This window comes from Hemiscyllium ocellatum, assembly GCF_020745735.1.
Source record: "Hemiscyllium ocellatum isolate sHemOce1 chromosome 27 unlocalized genomic scaffold, sHemOce1.pat.X.cur. SUPER_27_unloc_2, whole genome shotgun sequence".
Lineage (NCBI taxonomy): Eukaryota > Metazoa > Chordata > Chondrichthyes > Orectolobiformes > Hemiscylliidae > Hemiscyllium > Hemiscyllium ocellatum.
In genome coordinates, this window is record NW_026867487.1 from 2039691 (window position 1) to 2066494 (window position 26804).

General features: G+C 41.6%; 1 protein-coding gene across 1 annotated transcript in view; it reads right to left on the reverse strand.

The window, feature by feature from the left end:
- Window positions 1-26167, reverse strand: part of LOC132807656 (deleted in malignant brain tumors 1 protein-like) — a 58266-nt gene extending 32099 nt beyond the window's left edge. The window contains exon 1 of the mRNA XM_060821707.1: window positions 26128-26167. Coding sequence (XP_060677690.1) covers window positions 26128-26167 — 40 coding nt within the window. The remainder of the gene's footprint in view (window positions 1-26127) is intronic.
- Between the last annotated feature and the right edge of the window lie 637 nt (window positions 26168-26804).

Consider the following 26804-nt stretch of genomic DNA (forward strand, 5'->3'; position numbering starts at 1 on the left):
CAGTAATTGATTTGAAATTTCGTCATATGCAAGGCATGATTTGTAATCAAGGCCCTTCGACCTCAGGATTACAGGTGCAGTGTCAATTCATTCCTGTCACTGTTTTGCCTCGGGACCCAAGTTCCAATAGGCCTACAACCTCATGGAAGTAAAACATGGAAGTAGACCCCCGAAAACCACTCCTGCGTGTGAATGGTTAGCTAAGGTCATCTCAATTTGCCAACAGTTTCAGAGAAATGGATGGAGTAGTGAATGAGAAATTTAGTGATACATTCTGGCAAGTTTGGAGTTTAGGCAATTACTTTCTTTGCAATTTAGAACACGTGGGACAAAAAGGGGTACCAATCAGACTTCTCATGCATTCAGTTATTAAAGTAGAGCAATCAACGTAGAACACTACAGTACAGTATAGTCCCTTCGGCCCACGATGCTGCGCCGAACATTTCTCTTAATCTAAGATCAACCTAACCTACACAGCCCTCAGTTTACTGCCATCCATGTGCTTGTCCAGCAGTCGTTTAAATGTCCCTAATGCCTCTGACTGTACTACAACCATTGAGAGTGCATTCCCCGCACCAACCACTCTCTATGTAAAGAATCTACCTCTCATATCTCCGCTAAACCTTCCTCCAATCATCTTAAAATTATAACCCCTCGTGACAGCCATTTCTGCCCTGGGGAAACGTCTCTGGCTATCACCTCTGTCAATGCCTCTCATTACCTTGTACACCAATAACAAGTCAGCTCTCTTCCTTCTTCTCTCCAGTGTGCAAAGCACTCATGCACTCAACCTCTCTTCATAAAACAAGTCCCTAATTCAGGCAGCACGGTTGTAAATCTGCTCTGTACCCTGTCTAAAATATCTACATTATTTCGACAATGCAGTGAACAGAACTGGACTCAATATTCCTCGTGTGGTTTAGCCAAGATTTTATAGAGCTGCAGTATAACTGCACGGCTCTTAAACTCAATACCCCTGTTAATGAAAGCCAAAACACCATGTGCCTTCTGAACAACGCTATCACTTATTGTGGCAACTTTGACGGATTGATGTTCGTGGACCCCAAGATCCCACTGTTCCTCCATTCAGCATAAAATTGACCCAGGAATTTCCCTATTCATTTTGTTGAACAGAGGAACAGCATTCGCCTCCCTCCAATCATCCAGTAATACTTCCGTGGAAAGTGAGGATGCAAAGTTCATTGCTACAGGCGCAGCAAACCTTCCTCGTTTCCCGGAGTACACTTCGACACATCTGTTCCAGCCCTGGGAATTTCCTATCTTGAGGCTTCCCAGAATTTCCAGCACATCGAATTTCTTCATCTCAACGTGTTCAAGCCTATTAAACTGGCCCACGGTATTCTCACTATCAAAAAGGTACCTCTCCCTAGTGAATCCTGAATCAAAAAATTCATTTACTGCCTCTCCTTACCCCTTCGGACTGCAGGCACAGGGTCCCCCCACTATCTCTGATTGGTTCTCCACACTGTCTGATCATTCTTTCATTTCTAGTCTAAGTGTATAAAGCCTTTGGCGTTTCCCTAATCCTTCCCTCCTAGGCATTTTTCTGCCCCTCCTAGCTCTCCTCAGTCCATTTCTGAGTTTATTCCAAGCTACCCTGAAATTCTCCAAAGCTGAGCCAGATCCTTGTTTCCTCAACCTTGCCTCTGATTACCTCGCTTATTGCTGCTGCCTTTCTCAATGAACAATAATATCTGTCTCTCGCCATCTGGCAATATACCGATGCCCAGTGAAATGTTCAGTATGTCCGTCAGGATCCCAAAAATCTCCTATCATGCATCACATAGACGCTTGGTAGAAATTAATAGGCCTTGGGATTTTATGCAACTTTACAACACCACAGGATCAAATCCCTCTTCCTCATTAATTATTAAATATTCTACAGCTTCATTATTCCAAATAAAATCCCCAACTACAATTTATTTCCCTTCTCTGAATATAGTTGAGAAATATTCTGTTAACTCCGCACCTTATTCGTCAGGCTCCACACTCAGTTTGCTACTTTGATCTCAAAGACTGCAGTCTTTACCCCTTCCTGTAATATGCTTACAAAGTGCCTGGGATGATGGGCGTGTGTGTTTCCTTAATCTTCTTGCAAAAGATATGCAGTGGTTCCAGTCTTACCTCCTAATTGAGATTTTTTAAAAACCGACATCGACACACACGGAGAGAAACACACAAACATACACAAAAACAAACACACGTACACACACACCCAGACACACACACACACACACACACACACACACCCACACACACACTTACGTCCATGCACGGACAAAAGCACACGCACATTCATACCCGCACGCTCATACTGAAACACGCTTAGACACACACATAAGTCACACACGCACTCAGATACTCATGCACACACATGCAGGCACTCAGATACACAAACACACACACGCACACTTTAATATCATTGATGTCTTTTCCAGCTTTGTTTTTCATGCGCTGTCCCTGACATATCGTTCCACATTTTTCATTGTCAAAATCTCGAGATCTCTTGAATTGTAGTGCTTTCCTGGACTTTCATATGCTTGCTTTTCACTCTTACCGAAGTATACCGGCCATTTACGTTTAAACACTCCCTCTTTCCAAGAGTAGACTTAGCTCCAATTAACGGTTCCAATTCCATGTTTGCCAGCTCCTATCTCATCATGTTCATATTATTCCTACCTCAATTCAGACATCTAAATTTCTCCACTCTCCTTATCTCTTTCCAGAATCACTTTGAAACTTATAGTTTTACCATCATGATTCCCAAACATGGTCGCTGAAAGATGCTGCGATAATTTGAGAAGATTCATTTCTTTGTTATTAGGTCTCACACTGCCCTATCTCTGAAAGGACAATCTTCATACCTGCTCAAAATGATGTCCTAGAGACGTTACAAAATGTCGACCCTGTCCATGGTGACTCAGTGGTTCGGACTGCTGCCTCACAACGCCAGGGTCCTAGGTTCAATTCCAGCCTCGGGCAACAGTCTGTGTGGAGTTTGTGTATTCTCCCCGTGTCTGTGTGGCTTTCCCCCAACTCACAGTCTAAAGATGTGGAGGTTAGGTGAATTGGCCGTGCTAAATTGCCCAAAGTGTTCGGTGCGTTAGTCAGAAGGAAAACATGTCTGGATGGGTTATTTGTCGGGCCGAAGGGCCTGTTTCCACACAGTAGGGAAGCTAGCCTTTTCAAACTGACGTGATACCAGGTAATATAAGCGAAGCTGAAATGCCTTGCATGCATTATTCTGTTGATCTCACTTATACAAAGATGGAGCAGTATTTTCCATCCGAATAGCCTAATCCTGCCGCCTATATTGTGTTTGGCTTCGTGAATCTAACGTACATTAACAATTTTACATGCTCAGTCAACTAGCCAGTGGATGCTTTTTCCTTGCAAACTGTCCAATGCTAAACAGTTGGGCAGGCAACCACACTGGCTTATTCATACGTTTATATTATTTTTGATGAGATTAAGAATTCTTGAGCTTGCAGCATTTTTTCCCACTCCTAACTAGACTTGCACAAAGAGACTTGCTGAGCGCATTCAGAGAACAGTTGACACCTTATTCCTGTTCTCGTGTTAAAAACAGGCAAGATATATTAAGGATAGCACATTTCCTTCCCTCAGTTACATAAGTAGTTCAGGTGCATTGTTACGACAATTGATTCATGTTCAGACACCAGTTCCTGTATTTTTAAATATTGGTTTGAAACTGCACCATCTGCCATGTCGTACTTCGTGATCAAGTTCCAGGGCCTCTAGATGACTGGCCGAGTATAATTTCATCTCTTTCACTGTCTCTCATCAGAGACCATATTCCATTCGATGCACGACCTCGTGAATATAAAATATTGAATTTCCACTTTGAAAACCTGTTGGCCCATCAGAATCATGTCATATCTAAGTTCACTTTAGTCTGGCAACAGTTTCCAAGAAATTAGGAGAGAAATGCAGAAGGTGATGATCAATAAATTTAGACCAATTCTCAAAGTTTGAACAATTCTTTCTTCGAACTTTAGAGCATGTGAAGCAGGAAGAGGGACAGATCAGAGTTTGTGGTGCATTCAATCGAGAAAGGAAATGCAGATTATGTTGTGTACTCCAAAGAATTTCTCTGCAGCTAACTTCACATAACTACTTAAAAGTTATTCATGGGATATGGGGATCACTCATTCCACCAGCATTTATTTCCCACAATATTTTGCCACTTGAAAGTGCACTGGTGAGCTGCCTTCTTGAATCTCCGCAATTCGTATGCTATCCGTGCACCCACAATACAGTGAGTGAAGGAAATCAGGTGTTTGACACAGAAATAGTGAATGAATAGCAACATATGTCCAACTCAGGATGCTGGGTGGTGGTGATACGAACTTGCAGTGTTTCCATATGTCCTTCTGGATGGAAATGGTCATGAGTTTGGAAGGAGTACTCTGAGAAGCTTTGGTGAATTTCGGCACTGTGTTTTGAGATTAGTGCACACTGCCATACCTGAGTGTTTGCAGTGGATGCCTATGGATATGGTGCCAATCTAGTGGGCTGCTTTGTCCTAGGTCGTGTCAAGCTTCTTGTTTTTGTTGGAACTGCCCGGCAACCATGGCATTTGGAGAATATTCCATGCATCAGTCTCTCTCTTCTTGAATGCGACCAGACATGCTGAGCTTTGTCCAGCATTATCTAAAAATAATTGAGAGGTAGTGTTTTTGAGGACTGAGACTAGGCATTAGTTTGTAGTTGACTACTAAGTAAGTATTGCTTGATAGCACTGCTGATGACCCGTTCAACCACATCTTTTGCTGAAGGAGTGTGTACTGATTTGAAAACAATCAGCCTGGTTAGATTTGTCCTGCTGTTTATGTGAGGCCACGCATGGTCAATTTTCAACACGGACAGTAGACAGAAAAAAAACAGCCAACCTGAAACAAAGGCCAGTGTGTCCAATTACCCTTCCCCAGGTGACCACTTCCTGTTGAAATGTGCGTCACATAGTTTGTGATACAAAATTAGCTTGGTCGCAGAAGACAAAAGCAAGTTTAGAAGTGGGCTATTAGTTCAAAACTGTGAATAATATTGTTCTTACACGGTCAGTGCTGGGTCGTCTGTTGTTTGAATCGTAAATAAGTGATTGGGAAGAAAATATAAATGGACTGATCAGTAACTTCTTGGTAACCACAATTATCATTAGTACCTCTTTAAAGTCCACATTATCCCTTTTCTACTATAAAACCAATCTTTGCCTTTTGCTCTGGTTACTCTTACAATCAATTTCACTCGAGAATCTTAGATGAACAGCACATAAACCAGCAGTATTCCGCCCCCTTCAGTTCTGAATAAGAGCTTGCAGATTCGAAATATTAACTCTGCATTTGTTCCAAGATCCTGCAGCTTTTTCTGTCCTTAAATAAAACTTCCAATACTGGCAAAACATTAATTGCGTTATCACATTGACAAAACTGCACCCAGTTTAGTCCGTTTGATTACATTCGCCCACATGACCAACAATATTCAGCTTCACTTGTGCTGTTTTGCTCTATTTGTTCACAAGACAGCGGCTGAGCCATGTCTGACAGACGTGCTGCAGAATTTCACATCAAATATGGGTTGTGTTACGATAGAGGGCAACTTGCCAACCATGTGAAGAAACCTCATCGTTCAGAGAGAAGCAAAACACACAAACACAGGTACTATTGTAATAAATGCTAGGCATTCTCCAGCAATAAATTGCACCCAGGCAGACAGGGAATGATGCCTGAAAAATCGCAGAAGCATAGTTTACAGCAGGTCATAATTGGGAATTCGCCAGCATTTATGGAAGTTTCAATAGGTGAAAAACACTTTCTCAGTCGGCAGAACCAAAGAACCACAAAACTGTCACTGTGCACTTTGCATTTTCTGTTGAATCAACAGGAAACACCTGGCACTGCCGTAAATTCTGTGCTCAAATGTTGTCGCCAGTTTGTCCTTTAAAATTAAAACTGCACATTGGAAAATGTGGCAAATTCCGAATTATACTTCAGACTCCATATCATCTCATTGAGTATTTCATCAGGGCACAGCACAACCTTCTTCACTAACCACGATACAAACTGTCTTGGTGTCATCTGCAAACCTATTAACCATGTCTCCGATATTCTCAGTTAATAAATTGAGGCGCTGGATAAAGCATAGCAGGTCAGGCAACATCTGAGGAGCAAGAAAGTCAACATTTCGGGAATAACCCTTCATCAGGACTTGGAAGGGGAAGGGGCTGAAAAATAAATAGGGTGAGGGAGCGTGGGTCTAAAAGAAATGTAGGCGGGTTGGTGAAAGGTGGATGCAGGGAGGAGGTGAAGATGATCGGTTGGTGGGAAGTGTGGAGCGAGTAAATGGAAAGGCAGATGGGCAGGTAAGTCAGGACAAGAGGCCGGTGATAAGTCAGAGGGTTGAATCTGGGTTGGCGTTGGGGGGACGGGGAGATTTGGAAAGTGGGGAATTCAATGTTGAGGCTGTCTGGTTGGAAGCTGTCGAGGCGGACGCAGAGGTGATCTTCTCCAGTTATGGATGTGGTGGAGGCTTAAAATAGACATGTCATGGGGGATGTGGGAGGGGGAGATGAAATTAATGACAACCATAAATTGAGTTTGGTTGGTGCATACAGACCTGAGATGAACCCTGAACAATTCTGCATGTTTGCGCTCAGTCTCTCTCATTTGGGGAGATCTCATCGAGAGCAACGTATGCAGTAAATGAGGTTTGAGGATATACAAGAAAATCACTGCCAGATTTGGGATGAAGCTTTGGGGCCATGGATGGAGGTGATGGAGGAGGTGTGGGCACAAGTTTTGCACCTCTTACAGCAGCAGAACAAGTTGCCAGCTATTAAGTGGCGATTGGTGGGTGGAGCAGACCTAACAAGGGAGTTGCAGAGGGGATGCTCCATACGGAACACAAATAGGGGTAGGGAGGAAAAAATATTTTTAGTGGTGGGATCTGATTGTAGTAGGTGAAAATAGCGAAGGATGATTGGGAGATTCGTGGGTGGAAAGTAATGACAAAGGGGATTCTATTCTTGTTGAAGTTGGGCAGATGGCTCATCATGGACAGTGTGGCAGGAAATGGGGAGACACAATTGAAGGCACTATTGATCATAGTGGAGAGGAAATCACCACACTTGAAGTAGGAGGACTCCTGGGATGTCCTGGAGTGGAATCACTCATCCTGAGAACAGATACAGCAGAGGTGGAGGAATTGGAAGTAAAGGATCATATTCTTACAGGAGGTGGGATGGTAGAAAGTGTAGTCAGCACCAGGCTAACAGCAACTGGGAAGCTGTAAATATATTAGCACCTTAACTCTTGATCTGCCATGCAAAATTTCCGCAATCATTGTATAGGAAGGCAAATGTGTCAGAGAACAATGCAGCTTGACAGAAAAAAAATCATTTTGAAATTCAGTAAGTTAGAACAATCGTGCATTATGATCAAAGACTGACATTGTAGATTTGAAGGGAATCTGTAATCAAAACATCACTGATCGCAATGGTGTTACAGTGTGGAATGAAGCTGTTCAGCCAATCATATCTGTACTGGCTCGACAAACATTCATGATTACCCAGTGCCAGCATCCTGCTGTAAACCCATAACCTTGCATATTTTTTTTTTGCATACTCTTCCAATGCCTTCTGGAGTTGCAAATTCAAGTCTGGATTCCCCAGATTTCCAGGCAATGCTTTCCATGTCTGAACGTCCAACTATATGAAAGAAAAATCCTCACTTCACTTTTGCTGCTGGTACAGATCACTTGGATCTATGCTGTCATGTCCATGCCCCATTTATGATCGGGAAAGGTTTCTCCCCAACTAGTTTGTCAATGATTCCTTGATCAATGGCATGTACATTTGCAGCATGACTTACCAACTTATTAATCAGATCTCTGATATATTTTCCTCACAATAGAGCTCGCAGCAACGATTCTTGTGTAACAAGACTGGTCACAGATCTGCAGTCTGAAAACAGCCCGAAAATTTGCATCCTCTCTCTTCTCTAAAAAAGAAAACTTTAGATCCATCTTACCAATTCACACTCATTGATCCCCTGTCGTTTTATCTGATAGATTCCTGGAGCCTATTCATTGCTTTCATGAAGTCGTTATCGTCAATAACATCTACTATTCCACCCTCATCAATTATCTTCATCATTTCCTCAAAATATTCAATCAACTTCCCAACGCAAATGATTGTTACTATTTCTAATAGGTCCTTTCTTTTCCAAATATGTGTTAGTCCTTAAGAATTTTCTCCAAGAAGTTGCTTGTCCCGGATGTAAGACACAGTGACCTGTATTTCCCTGAATTAATCATGCTCCTCTTTCTAAACAAACGAAAAGCAGTGGCTACTCTCTAGTGTCAGCGTCCTCACTTGTGGCTAAATAGGATCTAGAGGTCTCTGACAAAGCCTCAGTAATTCTCCCTACCCCTAACTCCTTAAATATCTATCTATCCTATGGGATAGATCTCAGCAGGCCCAATCTAAACTAAGATTTTTCAACACATCCGAAATCTCCTCCATCCTAATTTTGAAATGTCACAAAACATCAACATTTTCCTCCCTAATCTTGCCATAATTCATCTCACCGTCCTTTGTGAATACTGATGGGAGGTATGCATTAACGATCTGACCCCTTCCTCTCACCCTTGACATAAACACCTGCCTTTGCCCTTGAGTCTTTTTGCAACCAACTCTTGCTCATAACACAACAATAAGTTGCCTTGAGTCGAGAGTGTGTTGTTAGTAAAGCTCAGCAGGTCAGGCAGCATCCAAGGAGCAGGAGAATTGATATTTCATACATAAGCCCTTCATCATGAATCAGGAATCATGATGAAGGGCTTATTCCTGAAGCGTCGATTCTCCTGCTCCTTGGATGCTGCATGATGTGCTGTGCTTTTCCAGCACCACATTGTCGACTCTGATCTTCAGCATCTGCAATCCTCATTTAGGAGAAAACACCTTGATCCTCCTTGCCAAGAATATTTCCTGGTCTCTTTTAGCACTCCCAATTCCTCTGTTACCGTCTTTCTAGCTTCCTTTATACCCGTCAAATGTTTTGTTTGATTTCCGCATTCTAAGGTCAGTTTGGGAATATTCTCAATACCACCATGTTCTCTGGCAAGTATCTCTTGCAGGCTTACTATTGTACCCCAGCAAAGCTCAGCACAAGCTGGAAGAACAAGGTTTTATTTTCCCCTTGGGAGCTCTGCACCTGTCTGGGCTCAAACTCGAGTTCAGTAAATTCAGTGCCTGGGCAACTTCCGCAGTATCTGTGACCCAGCTTCGTCATCATGTAGGCTGCTCCTGCACATGCTCAAACAAACACAGACAATTGCACTCTCTCACATGCACTCACTGACACACTCATTCACACTCATAATATCAAGAACAATTGCACTTACATTCTCGCGCTCACTGATACACTCACACTCGCTTACTGATATTCACACAGAAAAAACAGGCAATTGCACACTTACTCACTCACTGTGACGCACAGAGAAACACAACTTCACTCCGACTGTCACTCACACACACTCAGTGACACAGATATTTCCACTTCCACCCTCACTAACTGACACACATACACACAATTTCACCTATCTCTAAGTTTGACACTCACTAATGCCTGCAGAGACAATCGCACTCACACTTCTGATAACACTCATTCACTGACACTCACTCATGCACACAAGCATGGATCGTTACCTTCCTGTTTGCAAATTAACATCGTGCGTTTGAACAGATCCGTTGTGCAAATTAACATAAGTTTATTGTGCAAATGAGCATGGCTTTATTTAACAAATGAATCCTTTATCCACGAATCTACCCAGAGACATTAGGTATTTGTTTGTGGGTATCTCTACATGCATGTGCCTGGATTTATGTTTCTGGACGTGTGTGTGCATGTGTTCGTTTCTGTGCGTGAGAAGTTGGTGGTGAGCTGCCTTTTTGAACCACTGATGTCCATATGGTTTAGGGTAAATGAATGTTGTTGTTTTGGGAGGGAATTCCAGGATTCTGACTCAGCCACACTGAAGTAATGGCGGTAGATTTCCAAGTGGGATGGTGAGTGACTCAGAGGGGAAATTGCAGGGCCTGGCGTTCCCCATATCTGTGACCCCTTGTTCATCTAGTTCCACTCCAAGTCGCACACAACCACTTTCTCAAGGGGGAAACGAGGTACAGGGTAGTATATGTTGAGTCCAACCTGCGGTGTCCTGGGTCTGGTGAACGAATGAAAAATAAAGCGAATCCATTGTAGTTTACTAAACGGGATAGACTATCTACAACCCTGTATTCCTTGACCTCACTGCAATATCAGAGACATATTGAAATGTGACGGTCACTATTACTTCACTTTCCCCCATGTACTCCCTCATTGACTCACACATGTAGCAATGAAACTGGGAAGATATTCAGTTTTTTTTTCTTTTATTGACTGTACATGACAGTGACCTGAATACCACAGAGCCAGCTCTCAGACTGAGCAATACCCCTGACACTCCTGATTTTTAAAAATATGTTACTTACATGTGGAAAGTCCTTGACAATGATCCAGCTCCCTCAGAGCCAACTCTGAAGTGAACCGAACCTGCCTTTTATTATTCTTCTTTTTTTTTTCTATGCTGTATGTGTGCAGGTGTGAGACACAGTGGAAGACATAGAGTGTACAAAGCTTTATTCAATTTCCACCACTAAGAAGAAAAGAAACACCCAAGTGATCAGTGACAAACAGTGCTGTTCACATCAAAGGCAATGTTGTGTGATCAAACAGTGACGGGGAGGGGAGGGATTAAATCAAAATAGAGTTAGAGGGGGAAATGATACACTCCGCTCCCTGCGGTGCCCATCTCTCCCTGAACAGCTCAAAGGTGTTGGCAGACACCGCGCACTCCTTCTCCAGAGATGATACTCAGTTTTCTTGTGGCATAGAACGCTCCTGGAATTGAATGGGTTAATGGAACCTATTTGTTCATCATCTGTCATTAACATCAGTCTCAACATATCTTCATTGTGTCCCTGGAGGGCACTTCCCTCCTTTAATAATGAGGGACTACTTACAGTCTTTTACCCTGCCAAGCCAGCGGTAGTGCCAGGTCCCTCACTATCCACGAACCAGTGTCTGGATGGAGAGAGCAAAAGATTGGACTCTGACAGTGACCAACTGGGATCATTAAGACAATGGATAGAAGTTTCTACGATAGGCTTTACTGGCTTTTCCAGGATTGGACATCTCGACCATCACGGATTCAGGATATGCTTTGGATTATTCAGGGAGTCTACTACCGCATTCTGGCTTTTGTCGGCGTTCCTGGTATGTATCGGGTGAAGCCATAACATGCAATAAGGCCGCTTTGGTGTGCCACACACAATTCTGTTCGCCCTGCTAAAGGAAGGATATTATTAATTGGAAAGAAATGAGAAATTATTTGTTATCTAAACTGGAAAGTTTGACTTGTCAGGAGTGGTTAGATAGGCTTGGACTTATATCTCCCTGGACTGTAGGAGACTGAAGGATGACCTTAAAAACGTTTATGAAGTCACAGTGGACGTAGGTGACATGAACACGCAAGACTCCGCACCACAAACCCGCACACACACCCAGGGTGAGGGAGTGCAAACCTAAAGAGCGTAAGCTCAAGGTAAGAGATGCAAGCCTTACATGAGTGGCAGCTTTTTCATGTGATTCGTGTGTAGAATGAGCTGCCAGAGGAAGTGGTGGAGGCTGGTCCAATTACAATATTTAAAAGGAATCTGGATGGGTATATGGAGTCAGAATGGCTTAAAGGCAAATGGGACGAGTTTATATTGGTAATCGTTGTCGGTATGGACGGGTTGGGCCAATAGATCTGTTTGCTTCTTGTGTGACTCTATGACACAATCGTCATCCATACATATTCACGGGAAGCTCGATCAACTCCAGTGCCGTTTTCTCCATCCATGTTTTCTAAACATCCCTTTACCAGAGCTAGCTCTGAACCCCACTCCCTCTGCATCACAATCGCATAAGTCATCGGAACGTACAGATCTACACCACAGAAGAGGAAGGTAATTTGACCCATTCAATGACCAATCTAATCCTCTTCGATTTCCATTTTCCTGTCTTCTCCCCTTGATTCTAATTCTCTCAACCACGAGCTTACTCGAGTCTAACATCAACTAGCCACAAAACGACATGGCCCTCTCTCACTAACATTGTTACATAAGGATAAGGAAGGACACCACTTCCACTGGGACAACACATTCATCCTAGGACAAACCAAACAGAGACACACACGAGAATTCCTAGGTTAATGGTATTCCAACCTCGATGAACAAGCATATTGACGTGGACACCATTTAACACTCCTGAGAAAGATATCAGGAAATGACATCACCATAGGAAACGATGTCACCACAGAAAATGACATTCCCAACCCAAGGAACCACAAGCATATATATATATGTGTGTGCGTGTGTGTGTGTGTGTGCAGTGCTTCGTCCGGAGTCTCCCTGAAGACGACACCTAGTGTGTTGACGAAACGTCTGAAAATGAATCTTCCAGCTCAGCGAACAAACCTGCACCCAGAAGCTCAACCTGAGCTATAAATCTTCTCAAAACGTGCTTACATTTCCATCTAGTGCGTGCTTCCTTGTTTGCAGCTACTGGTGCACAAGGTCTTTCACAGCATTTTGTTACTCATGACTTCCTCAAGTTTAAATATTTAAACAACACACTCATTTTCTGTTCTTTCTTATTTTTCATCTGCTGTCCTTTACCTCACCCTTATCCAAATTGGACTACATCCTCCATACAACGTAAAGCATAGAAAAGCAGAACACAGAAGAATCTCGTAGACCCATGATGTCCCGAGGTTTAATCCTAATGTAAAATATAATAACTTAACCTACGCACCCCTGAACTCACTGGTATTCATATGCATGTCCAGCAGTCACTTAAATGTCCCTAATGACTCTACTTCCTCCACCACCGCTGGCAATGCATTCCATGCATTCTCAACTCTCTGCATAAAGAACCTACCTCTGATCACTCCTTTATACCTTTCTCCTCAAACCTTAAAACTATGATCGCTTTTACCAGTCACACCTGCCCTGGGGGAAAAAAAGTCTCTGGCTATTGACTCTATCTCTTCCTTTCATTATCTTGTTTACCTTGATCAGGTCTCCTCTCTTTCTCCTTCTCTTCGGAGAGAACGCCCGAGCTTATTCAACCTTTCTTCATAAGTCAAGCTCTGCAGTCCAGGCAGCATCCTGGTGAACTTTCTTTTCACCCTCTCCAAAGCCTTTGCATCTTTTCTTCATGTGTTGCTCACTCACCCAACCTGACAGGAAAGCCTTGAAACAAAGTTGGTGCATCGCATTTGATCAACAATCAAAATCGTTGATTAATATTGTAAGGTCCCACCGTCAAGTTCTCGTACACGCTATTTATTACCCCCTTCCAGTGAAAATGCTCATCTATTGCTGTCGGTGAACCAAATCTCTGTGCCAGTTCGTTACATTACATACAGTAGCGTGAACTTCAAGGTCGAACACAAATGTCTTATGTGGGATTTTATGAAAAGTGTTCTAATATCCATAAGCGCCATGTGGACTGTTCTCCCACATTTAATATAGCAGACACCACCTCAAAAATTATAGTGCGCTTAACTATGAATCTCCTCCCGTCAAATCACGATGTTTTGACTGATTCCAGTTGATGATTCAGAATGTTCCTGTTACCCCATTATTTCTATGGAGAGTATTATGGCACTAGTACTTCGTTAAGGTCCACAGTCTGAACATCCCGTTTCTCCCTTCCTCAAGTTAAAACAATCAGTTCACATTTTCTTCCCAAATCTGCCAGATTTTTCTTTCACAGTTAACGAAGGTTTGCAATGGGGCAGACCGAAACATGCATTAAATCCTTTGCCACCTCCTTAAATGGCGATAAATGCAGCCTGCTAGGCCCCGGGGGATTGATAAGCGTTTTGTATTTATATATTGTATAGATCTAAAGTCACACGTCCCATGACATCAGGCCCACGATGTTTTACAGATCAGTAGAAACAAGAGAAATCTCGATATTAGGCAAATTTGAATGTTTGTGCATTATTATCGTATGCCACTGCATTGCTACAGCAATGCCTGGAGCAAACTCAAGATAATTTGAAATTTGAGCAAGTTTTACGAAGGGAGAGCAAAATAAGCAAACATTTTCTCTCACGAGTAAGTTGCTAAATAACTTCAATCAAATGATCATCATTGGTTAAATGTTGAAAGGGATAACGAAGGGGATCAGTGGACCATTTGGATGGAAGACATCTGGAAATCAGTATCTTCAACAAGGAAAATATCAGGTTCTTGGGGATTTGCTTAAGATCAATTTTTTTTAAAAAAAGTTAGTTCAAAGGTCAGCATTTTTGAATGACAGAAAGCTGAAATTCAAAACAAACCAGGCAAACATTTGAGGAAGACAGTAAATACTTCGAGCCTAATGTGAATTCTGGATGGTGACAGTTTTTATACAATGGGCAGACAGGGAGCAGGCGCGAGAGGAACAGATGGTGAGCGGGGCCATAGTAAAAGCCAATGGGACTGCTCGCTATGATAAAGCAGGCAATGGCGTGTTTTGAGAAGATTTGGAGCTCAGGTTGAGGTTCTGAGTGTAGGTTTGCTCGCTGAGCTGGTGGGTCCGTTTTCAGACGTTTCGTCTCTCATTAGGAGGTAATTAATACTCAGAATGGGCGCTAATGATTGGGGTGAAAATCGGCCTGTTCTGCTGAGGCCAGTGCCGACAGGACACAAATACGTACACGAGGAGAGGGTGAACAATCATCAAAAGGGAGGATAGAGATTCGATGCTGAAATTGTTCGACTTCTGAACAGCATAAAGTAAAGAATTAGAAGTTGAGTTGTTTCTCCAGCTGCTCGAAAAGATGTTGAATTGCACAGCGTCCTCAAAGTACCGGAGACCAATAACCTCCTGTGGTTGGGTGATTCTATGATATGGATTCCGGAGTGGGGACTCACTTCCAAGTCAAAATCGTAAACGTCATTGATCTGTCAAGATGAGCTGGTGTTTGAGACCCGTTTCTTTTTGTACCTGTTAATGGTGACATCACTTCTCATTGGCGTAGAAGACAAGAACTTCATTTCACAGTCCGCACACATCAAAATCTATTGGTTGATGGAAGGAACCACGGGCCTCTGTATAAATCGTGTCTGCGGGGCTAACTCTTCCAGATATTGAGGAGTCGTTTGATACGTTAACTGCTGCTCATTATGTGTGAAACAGCACTCAGCAAATGTTCAGATGTCACCTTGCACCAACAGCTGGGACGATGTTTGTAACCCTCCTAAACTTACCTCTTCTGCAGCTATTGAACTGTGAGTTATGGTCTGTTGAATACATTTTGTTAACCATTTATAGGCCCATCATTACTTTCATATAAATCAGAATAACTAATAGTCAGTCTGTGCGTCAGAAAACATTGACATTTTATGGAATAACAATTATATTCGCTTCATTTTTCTATGACTGCATATGCAAGACTTTATGCGGCTTCAGAGCTACCCTAAGCACCACCTCCCTCCCCAATCTCCCCAATCTTTGCACCTCTTGCGTGGCTTCTGTACAGCTCAAAGTCAGTTTGAGTCTGTTTAAAATCGCGTCAGTAGATGGTTTAACAACGCGTGTGGCAGAGAGACCTGCTGAACAATATCTACATCATGTATTCATCAATATTTGGAAGAACTTAAAGTAGAAGTTGATTTTCTTTCGAATTTCTAAAATCTTGATGTGGCAGCCATTTTGTTTAGTATTTTTGCTCTTTAGATTCCACTCACATTTTCTAGGTAGTGGTGCATACCTTCTGCGCTGTTCACATTCTCAGCGAAACAGAGGAACCACGTGCCACTTTGGTGTATGTTGACATTCAGTCATTTCTGCACTTTTGGAAGCGGGGCAGCATTTTTTTTTCCGGAAGAAAGTATTACAATCATTGCTCTGATAACGGGCACAGTTCAGTGTTTATCTTTGAAAGGAACACTGGTCCGAAACGTTAACTCTGCATTTTGTCCACAGATGCTGCCAGAACTGCTGAGTTTTTCCATCAATTTGTTTCTGATTCCTGAAGAAGGGCTCATGCCCGAAACGTCGATTCTCCTGCTCTTTGGATGCTTCCTGACCTGCTGCACTTTTCCAGCAACACATTTTCAGCTTTGTTTCTGATTTCCAGCATCTGCAGATTTTTATTTTTGGTCATCTGTTTTTTCTGATTTGCTCAAATTCATCAAAATATTATCACTGCCCAGAGCAACATTGGTAACGTACTCTGCTTGTTTTGGAACAGTTGTTGCTGGAAGTTCAGTCGAATCATCAGGTTTGCGTCTTTTATGAATTTTTTTTTTACCCAAAGGAATTTATTCATAAAACATCTTTATGTGCAAACGTAGACTATGAAGTAGGTCACATCTAGGCGGTAACACATTAAAAAACGAACAAACATTGGAATTTGACTCTATCCAGCAAACAAGCCAGATGCATCTGTACAAGATCATTTTTACATTTATTGGAGGCCTTGGAAGTGTCCGATGACTGAATGGACACACATTTAACTTGCGCAGAAGAAAGTCAAATAATGTATTTTTAAGTGCGCCTTGGTAGCAGCTGCTCCAAGCTTGACTCCTTCTCTCAGCACGCAATCCTGGACCTTGGAATATGGTCTGTCACACATGGTCGAGGTCAACTCCTTGTTCTGGAAGACCGAAAGGTTTCGGAGTTACAACAAGTTGACGGTCCTTCAAGCGCGTTTCATGTTTCACTGGATGTGCATCCCACAGAACGAACTGTACAGCACAACGTCCTGAGTCACACAACTGCTCAGGACCGAATTGGATGAAATGCGCTGCACCCTTCTCCATACCCACTTGGAAAAGACACATTTCAAAAGGAGATGTGCGACAGTTTCTCCACCCCAACCCGCAGCTACTTCAAGGACAGCGTGAGTTAGTGTAAACATTCCAGGCGCAGGTGAAGGATTTAACAGGGACTGCCCATCTTCCAACCAGCCAAGGCTGTTAGAAAGTGCTGTTGATTAAATATTCTGCCAACATACTTGGGCTGTCTGCTCAGGGAACAATCGGGCAGGATCCAACTTATCCTTTTCCTATAGGGTCGAGAGATCACTAATGATATGTTTGCAAACTACCCTCGATCCCGCACTGTTCATTCAGCATTCCGTTTATGCTCAAACATATAGAAATGTGTTTAACCATTAGCTTTCTGAAACAGGGGAAGGGCTGCTGCAAATTAAGCCATGGCTGACCACAATATTATTTTGCTGTCAGTGTCTGCTCTCCGAAAGTTAAAATCCAATTTGAATAGACGTTTTCCTATTCTCTGGTGAGTATTGTTTGAAACATAATTTTGGAGAAGATTGAAACGGAAATATCGAGGCCATTGACTCGTCTTATTGTGTTTTGATTCGTTTTTCTTGCTCACATTGCTGTCACTTAAGACAAAAAGGGAATAAAACAACTTTAAATATTGTCAAAACTGCTGAAAGGATTTTCAGTCACAGTCGGGTGCAGCGGATTCTGGACCACCAGTGAGTTCACTGTTTGCAAAACAACAGTCACTACTATGTGGAATGAACTTGCACACATTGGGATGTTTCTCTAAGAATGTAGGTTAAAGCATGGGTCACTTGTCCAGGTGTGGCATAATTCATAGAGCTGTTAATTTAAGCCACTTGCCTTGCATTCTCGATTTGTATCAAATCATTGGTGTAGAACTAATATGTTTCGATAGATGTTGGTTAATATCGTTTATTTTGCAACATAGCATGAAATATCCAAAAAGTATCTTTCGCTTAAGTTGTTCTCAACAATGGATACAAATATAATGGCAGTTTATTTGTTCAGCGTGGCTGTCAATCCAAACGAGTTAGAATTCAAGAACCATTGCATTGCATTGAGGCCTGGTATATCACAATATGTGAGGAAGAGAATTGCAAAATCTTAATCAATTATCCACTCAAGATTCTGAACCCACTCAAGAGTCTGAATGGAGCTTGCATGTGTTGGTGCCATTTTCTGTGTGGAAACAGGCCCTTCCCACCAACACGTCCCCACTGACGCGCAAACTACCCCTAATCTAACACTATGGACAATTTAGCATGGCCAACTCACCTAACCTGCATATCTTGCGACCGTGGGAGGAAACCCACGCAGACACGGGGAGAATGTGCATACTCCACACAGCCAGTCGCCTGGGGTGGGAATTGAACCCGGGTCTCTGGTGCTGCGAGGCAGCAGTGCTAACCACTGTGCCACCACGCCATCTGAATAAACTTAGCTGAGTTGCTGCAGATAACTCTGATGGTGCCACTTCTATGGTTGAATGTTGGTCGTGGATACAGTAATGCTTGACACAATGGACCGGATATAAATCAAGCCCATTTCTTCGTCCCAGATGCTGCCCATCTTCTGAACACAGTTTAGGAATAAGAAGGTGAATTATGCAGAAACTCCAGCAACTGTTCTCCAGTTATAGAGAAAAAATAAATATCCCAGATCATATTCTGGTTAATGCCAGGCCGTAGCACGTGAACAGGTTTTGTGTATCTATCCTGCTTTGTGTTAAAGACCGTTCCTAATCCTCCTTTAAAATTTTACTCCTATTTACCCAGTGTCGTATTCTGACATGAAGGTATGGCTACTTCTTTCTCATTTATATATATATATAAAGAGAGAGAAAGATCTAGAGAGAGAGAGAAAGAGAGTTCAGATATTATCTCCAAAACTACATTCAGTTTTTCAAAATGAAACACCTTCATCCCTGCCAACAGCAGCAAAGCATTTACGGTCTGTGGAAATTTGCATAAATATATCTTTTGCGTATTTTCCTGTGATAGTTCCAAGAATATTAAGAAAAGTTAACTATTAAAATGCCAATTTTTGTGAATTATTTTCTTTAAGCATATTGCAGGTAATGCATTGTCAGAATTGTCTGGGATAGAGATACTACTGTGTGCAGATAGGGTCAATCATTTTGCACTCAGATCTGCTGGAACCATTGATAGCGACAGCAGTGATATATTACAGTTAGACAATTGAAATTATGTCATCTTTGAATTTCAGTTGCTCCCTGTTGTCTCTTTGATATGTGGCAGTTGAGAAACTAAAACAGACATACATAGCAGTTTTGTTCACTTGTCTCAAAGACTGCATTTCACATTCCAGTTTTGAAAACGCTACAAACCCATGTGTAAGTTGTTTGATGTCTGAAGAAAGGAGTTTGAATTAACTATATTAACAGCAATTTTTGGAGAATAGGGATAACACGCTCATGTTTTAATCAGAGAGAGCGTGGCAGAAACTCCAGCAGTGTCTGTGAAGCGAGAAGTACAGTTAACATTTCTGATTATTCTTCAGAACTGAAAAAAACACACACAACGAAGTGTCAACCTAGACCAGCAACGCTACATACTGTTTTTCTCTCCATGTATGCTGCTCAGACAGTTGCATTCCTCCAGCTTTCTCTGCATTTGTTCCAGAGTTCCAAACTCCACAGTATTTTTCCGAAGCCTGATGCGTTATTTGCTTTGACCTACTTTCGTGAATGTGTTTATTTTGTGGGCATTCACGACTAGAAAGAGAAATCACGAAGTCTTTGGATGCAACTTAGTTGAAAATATTTTGGGTTCAGTTGATACCTGACTGGGGACCAATGCAAGAATATTCTTTTCATAGAAATGATTCTTGTTCTGAACAATTGGAAGAAGGGTATGAGTTTAGTTGTGACAGTCCCAGGCCAGAGTGCTCAGTTAGAATTCTACAAACGTTTGAAAAATCTGAGACCGTCTAATCTTTTCAATGGAGGAACATACTAGAAATAGATCTCCCAGTTCGCAGATAGAAAACTGAGACGATGCTTACTGAGACAAGCCAACAAATCTGAGAGAGAAGTAAAATTACTCTGGATTTGGGTCGCTTGTACATTTTTTTCGTTCGTCGTGTGCTTTGCAATCTTTCAAGTAGAATAATTGCAAGGCTTTTCCTAGTATTAATTCATCAAGAAATAACATTCTCGGGTGACGTGATGAAGATGGTGAAGTTGAATTGCTGATTTAATTAAAATTAGGCGATTTTTTTCTGTTTCGTTCTCAAATAAGAGAAGAGCATGAAATGTGAATTCGCAAGTTGTATGAATCATTTCAACATTCACAGAAACTATGAATAACTACCCACTCAATACACGATTGTACTTTTAGAGACTATTAATGTGTCATGAAGAAACAAATGGCAGAAGCACTTTCAGGAAGCAATGTTCAACTCAAAGGTTTCTCTTTAACTTTGACTTGAATTCTTCCTTCTCGAAATCGCTTGACTACTCAGATATAACTCAAAATCCAATCAGTGCATTTTTTCCCCTTTTTATGAGAAAAAAAATTATGTGAAAGGGAGGTGAATCAATTTTTGTTTTGCATTTTTCGTTCATATATATTAAATGTTAATTCGAATTGAAAAATGACAACTGCTCTGCAGTTTTGTGGCTGTCAGTAATTGTCCCTCTAGTTCCCTCCACTCGATTGCCATCGAACTGAATTAATGAGATTTCAGTCAAATTCGGATTACGTTGTGAAGTCCAATTAAATGCTATCACGAAAGAAAGATTTCTCCTGTCCCTCTGCTGTAGCTGATGCAGACTGGAAATAAACGTGCCATCCCAGTTACTACATTGATGAAAGTTGAAGTGCGTAACAATCTGTGTTAGGATCGAGCATATTGAAACGAAATGTGTAGAACATAGTAATTGCACGGGCTCGCAGCTCATTCCACATTGAAAACTATGTCCTCCACAATGTTGCAATAGTAATACCATGTGAGGTAGTAAATGTTTAACAAGTCTTCTAGACACCAGAATTATTTTGTAATTATACATTGTTTAGGGTCACGACTAATATTACTTCAGCAGCCTAAGGTTGTAACACTGTTCCCGACAGTTACAGTGTTCAAAATGACACCATTCACGTGAAGAGAATTTATTGTTTTCCAAAACTTTCCAGTCAGTAAGGAACATCAAAAGCTCGACTATCACATTAAAATCAACAACCTATCTTGTAAAATTCTATGTCGTGCTCCAAAAGATATTGAACGTGCTTCCTGTCATCTCTTTGTACTGAATCAACAGAGATCTCTCAACGTGAAGTATCTTGAAGTGTATGTAACAATGTACAAAGTAGTATACTTAAATTCTCATAAACATAGTAATTATGTAGCAGTATATAGGAGAGTACAGTCGATATAATGACGGTTTAAGTCAAGGGAAATGTACAGTTTGAGTAATAGGTAAGGCTGAAATTAAATTAGGATGATGAAGGACAATATTCCAGTGAAGTAAACAGCCTGCAAGACATTATTTTATACTTTGTTTCTCATTTTCCATGACTAACTGCATTCTTAAATCGACAAGCATTAAACATTGCACGTTAAATTGAAGGGACATTGCCCAATCCTTATAAAAAAAGAGGAAGCAGTTTGATGAATGCATGTGATTAGAGAATCTGTACTGCAGGAGAGGGTTAAGGCAAAGGTTAAATTACCCTTCGTGAACACATCGGACAGGCCGACCAACTTGTCATAATTCACAAAAGTATAATTAAAATACGGAGATTGAAAATTATTACTTCGAGGTTAACAGATTATTTATAAGTTATATTTTAAGAATTCACAGGAAACTTAAAATCGTCAAAGTTAATCTCAACGTTAACTTAATTTAAAATTTAAATATATTTCAATTCCCACATGAACTTGGCTTAGGAGTACGACATTTTATCAATGAATATCATGAACAGGACTTGCTCAGCAACCATTTCAACTAAAAAACAAATACAAAATGTGATAATCACCATTATGTACCCAGTGCAGTTTAATGTATGTATTACATACTCAGAGTGACAATTGAGGGCAACGCAGAAACGAAATGCAACTAAGTAACAGTTTGCTCAAAGAGATAGAATAGACCCGTTGGACCTATTCCTGGTCCTCGACAGTTTCATATTAAACAGTCTCCTTTGATCCATGGTAAAACAGCATGTTGTCGAATTGATGAAATTTAGAATTGCTGCTGGAATTTGTCGTCAACTGTACCTCGTGATGCTGCTGCAGTGTAGACACGGGAACAGTAGAAAGCCGAATGTGGAAGGTGCCAAACGTAACACTTGCAAAGAATTATACTTATAGAAGTTAGTTGCTGACAAAATATGTTTTACGTTTTCCTCATTACATTGTGGCTGATCGAGTACGACTCTTAAGGTCCTGAAAGTTTTTGATGGATTCATCTTTCTTTTGCCGCTGGGAAATATTAACGTGCTCTACAGGGATAATAACAATGTCGAGTAAGTTGGCAGTGCAGCACCGAGCAGAATATTCAACAATTTTGTGAAAGTTTCACTTTGCCATCAACTTGGATCGCAAAGGGGCTCATCAAAGGTCCCAGTGTATTGGGTTGTCACTGCTACTGTCTGTGTGAAAACAATTCGGTTGCATTCAACAGTATTTGTTCACTGCAAACATTATATTTCCTGTTTTATAAGCATTGCACGAAATTATTATTAACATTTCCAGCTATCAATAACTCTGCAATATAATGACAACTCTCTTACCCCCAATTTGTTTGATCTGTTTAAAGTACATCTTAGTGCTGCATTGGTTCCTAAATCCTTATTTCTTATTTCAGGTAGACTGGTGGACACTCAGGCCGATAAGACTGGTAAATGCATATTATTTCACTATAGAGTGGAATCACTATATCCGGGTGAAGCTGTTCAGACACGAAGTTGTAATGATAGTTTCTACGCATTAGTGTTCATTTGTTAACCAGTTGTTTGTTCATAATTAAATGGGGGTTGCATTACTGCTGAAGGTCTCTAGTTCTAGGATTCCTGGGGAACAGAGTGTTAAGTTTTATCTCCCACACATACTGCTGTCCCCAAAGGTAGAGACTAAGAATAGGGAGTATGTGGAAGATTGGTTCACAAACACACCACCAGTCCTCAGATGGAGAAACAGTTAATTGGAGATTGTGAAATACTAGCTACACACAAAGTGTTGCTATCGGAACTGTATTTATATAATTTCACTCAAAAGTGAGTGTAGACATCGTTCTCACATCACCATACATCCTCAACATTTCTGGCTGTGGTAGATGGAGGTGACGTTTGATTTTATGATGCTCCCAGGCAGTACCAATTGAGCCTTCAGGCCAAGCAGTGCTGAGGACGATGGAGAACAAACCATTACTGGCTCCACCACTTTCAGTTTTCCTGAACTTAAAGTGTTTTCTGAACACTAGCCCTGAATGGGGGCAGCTCCAACCACAGTCGAAATGCTCGTCACCACCTGGGGAAAAAAGCAGCCCCCGCTTAATTGGCACCACATCCACAAACATCCCCTCCCTCCCATCCTCCACCCACCGACGTTTTGAAGCAGCAGGGTGTCTCAACCACAAGTTGCACTGAGGAAATACACCAAAAGTCTTCAGACAGCACCTTCCAAACCCACGACCACTTCCATGTAGAAAGTCAACAGTAGACAATACATCGGAATACCAGCCCCTGCAATTTCCCCATAGGCACTCAGCATCATTCCTTGGAAACATTATCGCCATAGCTTATATGTTGCTACGTCAAAATCCTGAAAATCCCTCCTGAAGGGACATTGAGTCCATATAGCGTATGCCTCAAGAAAGCTCGGGAGGGCAGATAAGTGTTGCTGCGGGCAGTGACGTACATATTCTGTGGATGAATAATAAAAATCTTCCCAAGTTGCACTGTTTAGAGTAATTTTCTCGATGGAACCACTTTTCTCACCCTCCCTCTCTGTGAGTGAACACCACTTAATAAAAGTCCTTTCTGCTTTCACCATGTACAGTTCGTCCTTTGTGTGATATAGTAGCAGACTGTATTTCTACCATTCCCCTCACACAGATGAACAGGAGGTAAGGGCTGTGGTAGGTATTTTCATGCTTATACATTTTGAGCCTTAGTTTGTATTTCTGCATCTTACAGAGACAGTGATGCTGCGACTTGAGAGTGGAGGTTTACCACAGTGGGCAGTGGGGGACAGTCGCTGTTGATGGATGGGACCTGTTGGATGTTGCTATTGTGTGCCAAGAGGTGCACTGTGGGACCGTAGTCTCTGCTCCTGTCAGGGCTAACTTTGGACCAGGATCCGTATCCATTGTGAAATGGAACGTTAAGTGCAAAGGGACACGGGACTAATTTTTCTGGCAACAAGTCTACGATGGTGGTGTCATCTGTTCAGGTAAACATCCACTGTCGTTTCTGTGTAATTTTATCATAATCTGGTGGTGTATAAAAACCAGAAAAGGATATGATAACTGAACAAAAACTGTCCAGTAATTACTAACATGTCAATCAGTGTGGAATGCTCTGCCCCAGAGGGCAGTGGAGGCCCAGTCTCCGGATTCATTTAAGAAGGAGTTGGATACAGCTCTCAAAGATAGTGGAATCAAGGGTTATGGAGATAAGGCAGTAAGCAGATACTGATTAGGAATGATCAGCCATGATCATTTTGAATGGCGGTGTAGGCTCGAAGGGCTGAACGGCCTACTCCTGCACCTATTGTCTATTGTCTAATCCCCAATGTATTCCGTATCAATATGTAATGTGTTGACATTGTGTTTGATGGCAGAATCACTTTGCTCTATTTATCTGTATACTGAAAGTCGCTTTCTGTCGAACCAGCCAATGGTCAGGATTCTGATGGTGAACATAAATGAGGTCGACTAGGCTGCAACCCACACTGATTGATGGAAGAATTTGCATTAGGATTTGCCAGATTCACCACTAATCAGATGAACGTTCATCCAACAACAATGTGATTCAATATTGTTTGACGTTATTCTGATTCAATGGTTTTCTCTATAGACCACATCATTCCGAGGTTGTTACCTGGAAATTCCCAATGCTTCAGCAGACCTGGAAAACGGTGTGTGGTCTTGACTGGGATTTGAAAAACGCCAATGTGAACTGTGCACGGCTTCATTGTGGAGTGGCCGTGTCTGTTTCAAGCTCTGCTCATTCTGGAGGCAGTACTGTGCTCATTGGTACTAAGGTCTTTAAATGTACGGGTACTGAGACTCAGCTATTGCGGTAACCTCGGTGTTCAGACACTCACCAGGATTGCACTGGACACGACAATGTTGCCCTGATACGTTCTGGTGAGTATAGATTTAATGGAAGAAAAGATGTACTTCGCTTTAATGTTTGTAAAAGTGGTTGCACTGGCATTACTGACATTGCCCTAACAGTGCCAAATCTAAACTAAAGATTTTGGTTTCCAATGCTATCGTGCACCAAGTGTAATGTGGTAAAATAGACAGATAATTATTGGCAATTCTGGATTAGTGGTGCTGGAAGAGCACAGCAGTTCAGGCAGCATCCAAGGAGCAGCGAAATCGACGTTTCGGGCAAAAGCCCTTCATCAGGAATAAAAAAAGATAATGATTGGAAACTTAGTTGTTTCGAAATCTTTCTACTTGTATTGAAACAGCGATTTCTTTAAGCACCCAGCATCTTTTATTACCTTGATTGCCTAAAAGTCAATCATTGTTGATAATATTAAGCACGGGCCAATGTCGATACATTGAAGTGAACATTGGACAATTAAAGTTCCGACGACCCAATAGAATTCTCATCACTGTCCCTGCCCTTGATACGATTTTTGAACAACTTTTCTAAGCTGTTGGAATTAATTATACTCTTTGAAACAATTACACCAGGAAGAATTTCCAGCTCGCAATGGCTTTCCATCCGAAATGTATCATCTTGGTCATACGTTCAACCATCACATTCTGTATCTGGTATGGTGCTCACAGGTGATCCAGTTCATTCCCTGAACGTTTACTATGGTTTAAATTTACCTTACCTTAATGCCATTGTGCGTTTTACAACAACATCTATACGATGAGTTGTCTTTTCAATGTACACGACTCCTTTTGCCACAAAACTTAACGTTTGTCCCCAAAACTCTTCTGAGGACCCGCTTACGGGAGCAGTTTTTCTTTTCTTTACCTGCCAACTTCCGGTAGTCATATTCTGGTTTATCTGTCATCGTTTCCACTCCTTTAATTCAAGACCATCTATGTCCTCTCCAACATATCTGTGTCAGTACTGGAAGCAAGTTCATACATGTATTCCAATATAGCTCATCTCCACCTCGTCAAGGACCATGCCACCCTTTGTGAATTATGTGTTGCCCATAATAGAATACAATGCTTTAATATCGGCTTACAGACGGTTGGATAACAATCACCATAACGTCTCTGTTTATGCATCAATCCACTCTATTTACAAAGTTAGGTTGAAATTGCATTCCTGGCTTCACTGTCAACTTCAAGTATTGTAGCTCTTGAAGGCCTAAGGCCTTCTGTTTGAGCACAGTCAAAAAGTGAATAATGAAAAGGTGAAAACCTCAAAAAATATGTTGCACGTCATTTTCCAAGCTACTAAAACGTATCCCCTCACATGCCTTTGCAATAAGTTCCATCTGCCACTTGTCTGTTCGTTGCAGGTCCCACTAAAGATGGGAGTTGCCATAATTAATGAGGTGAACCCCCAGCACTATTTTGAAAAGCTAGTCTAAATCCTCATGTAAATTTGATCCACTCTACAAAAGTTCAAGTACACTCCACAAAATCGCAAACGCAAAGCTCCTGAACGCTTTCCTTACTATGCCATGTGACTTTGAA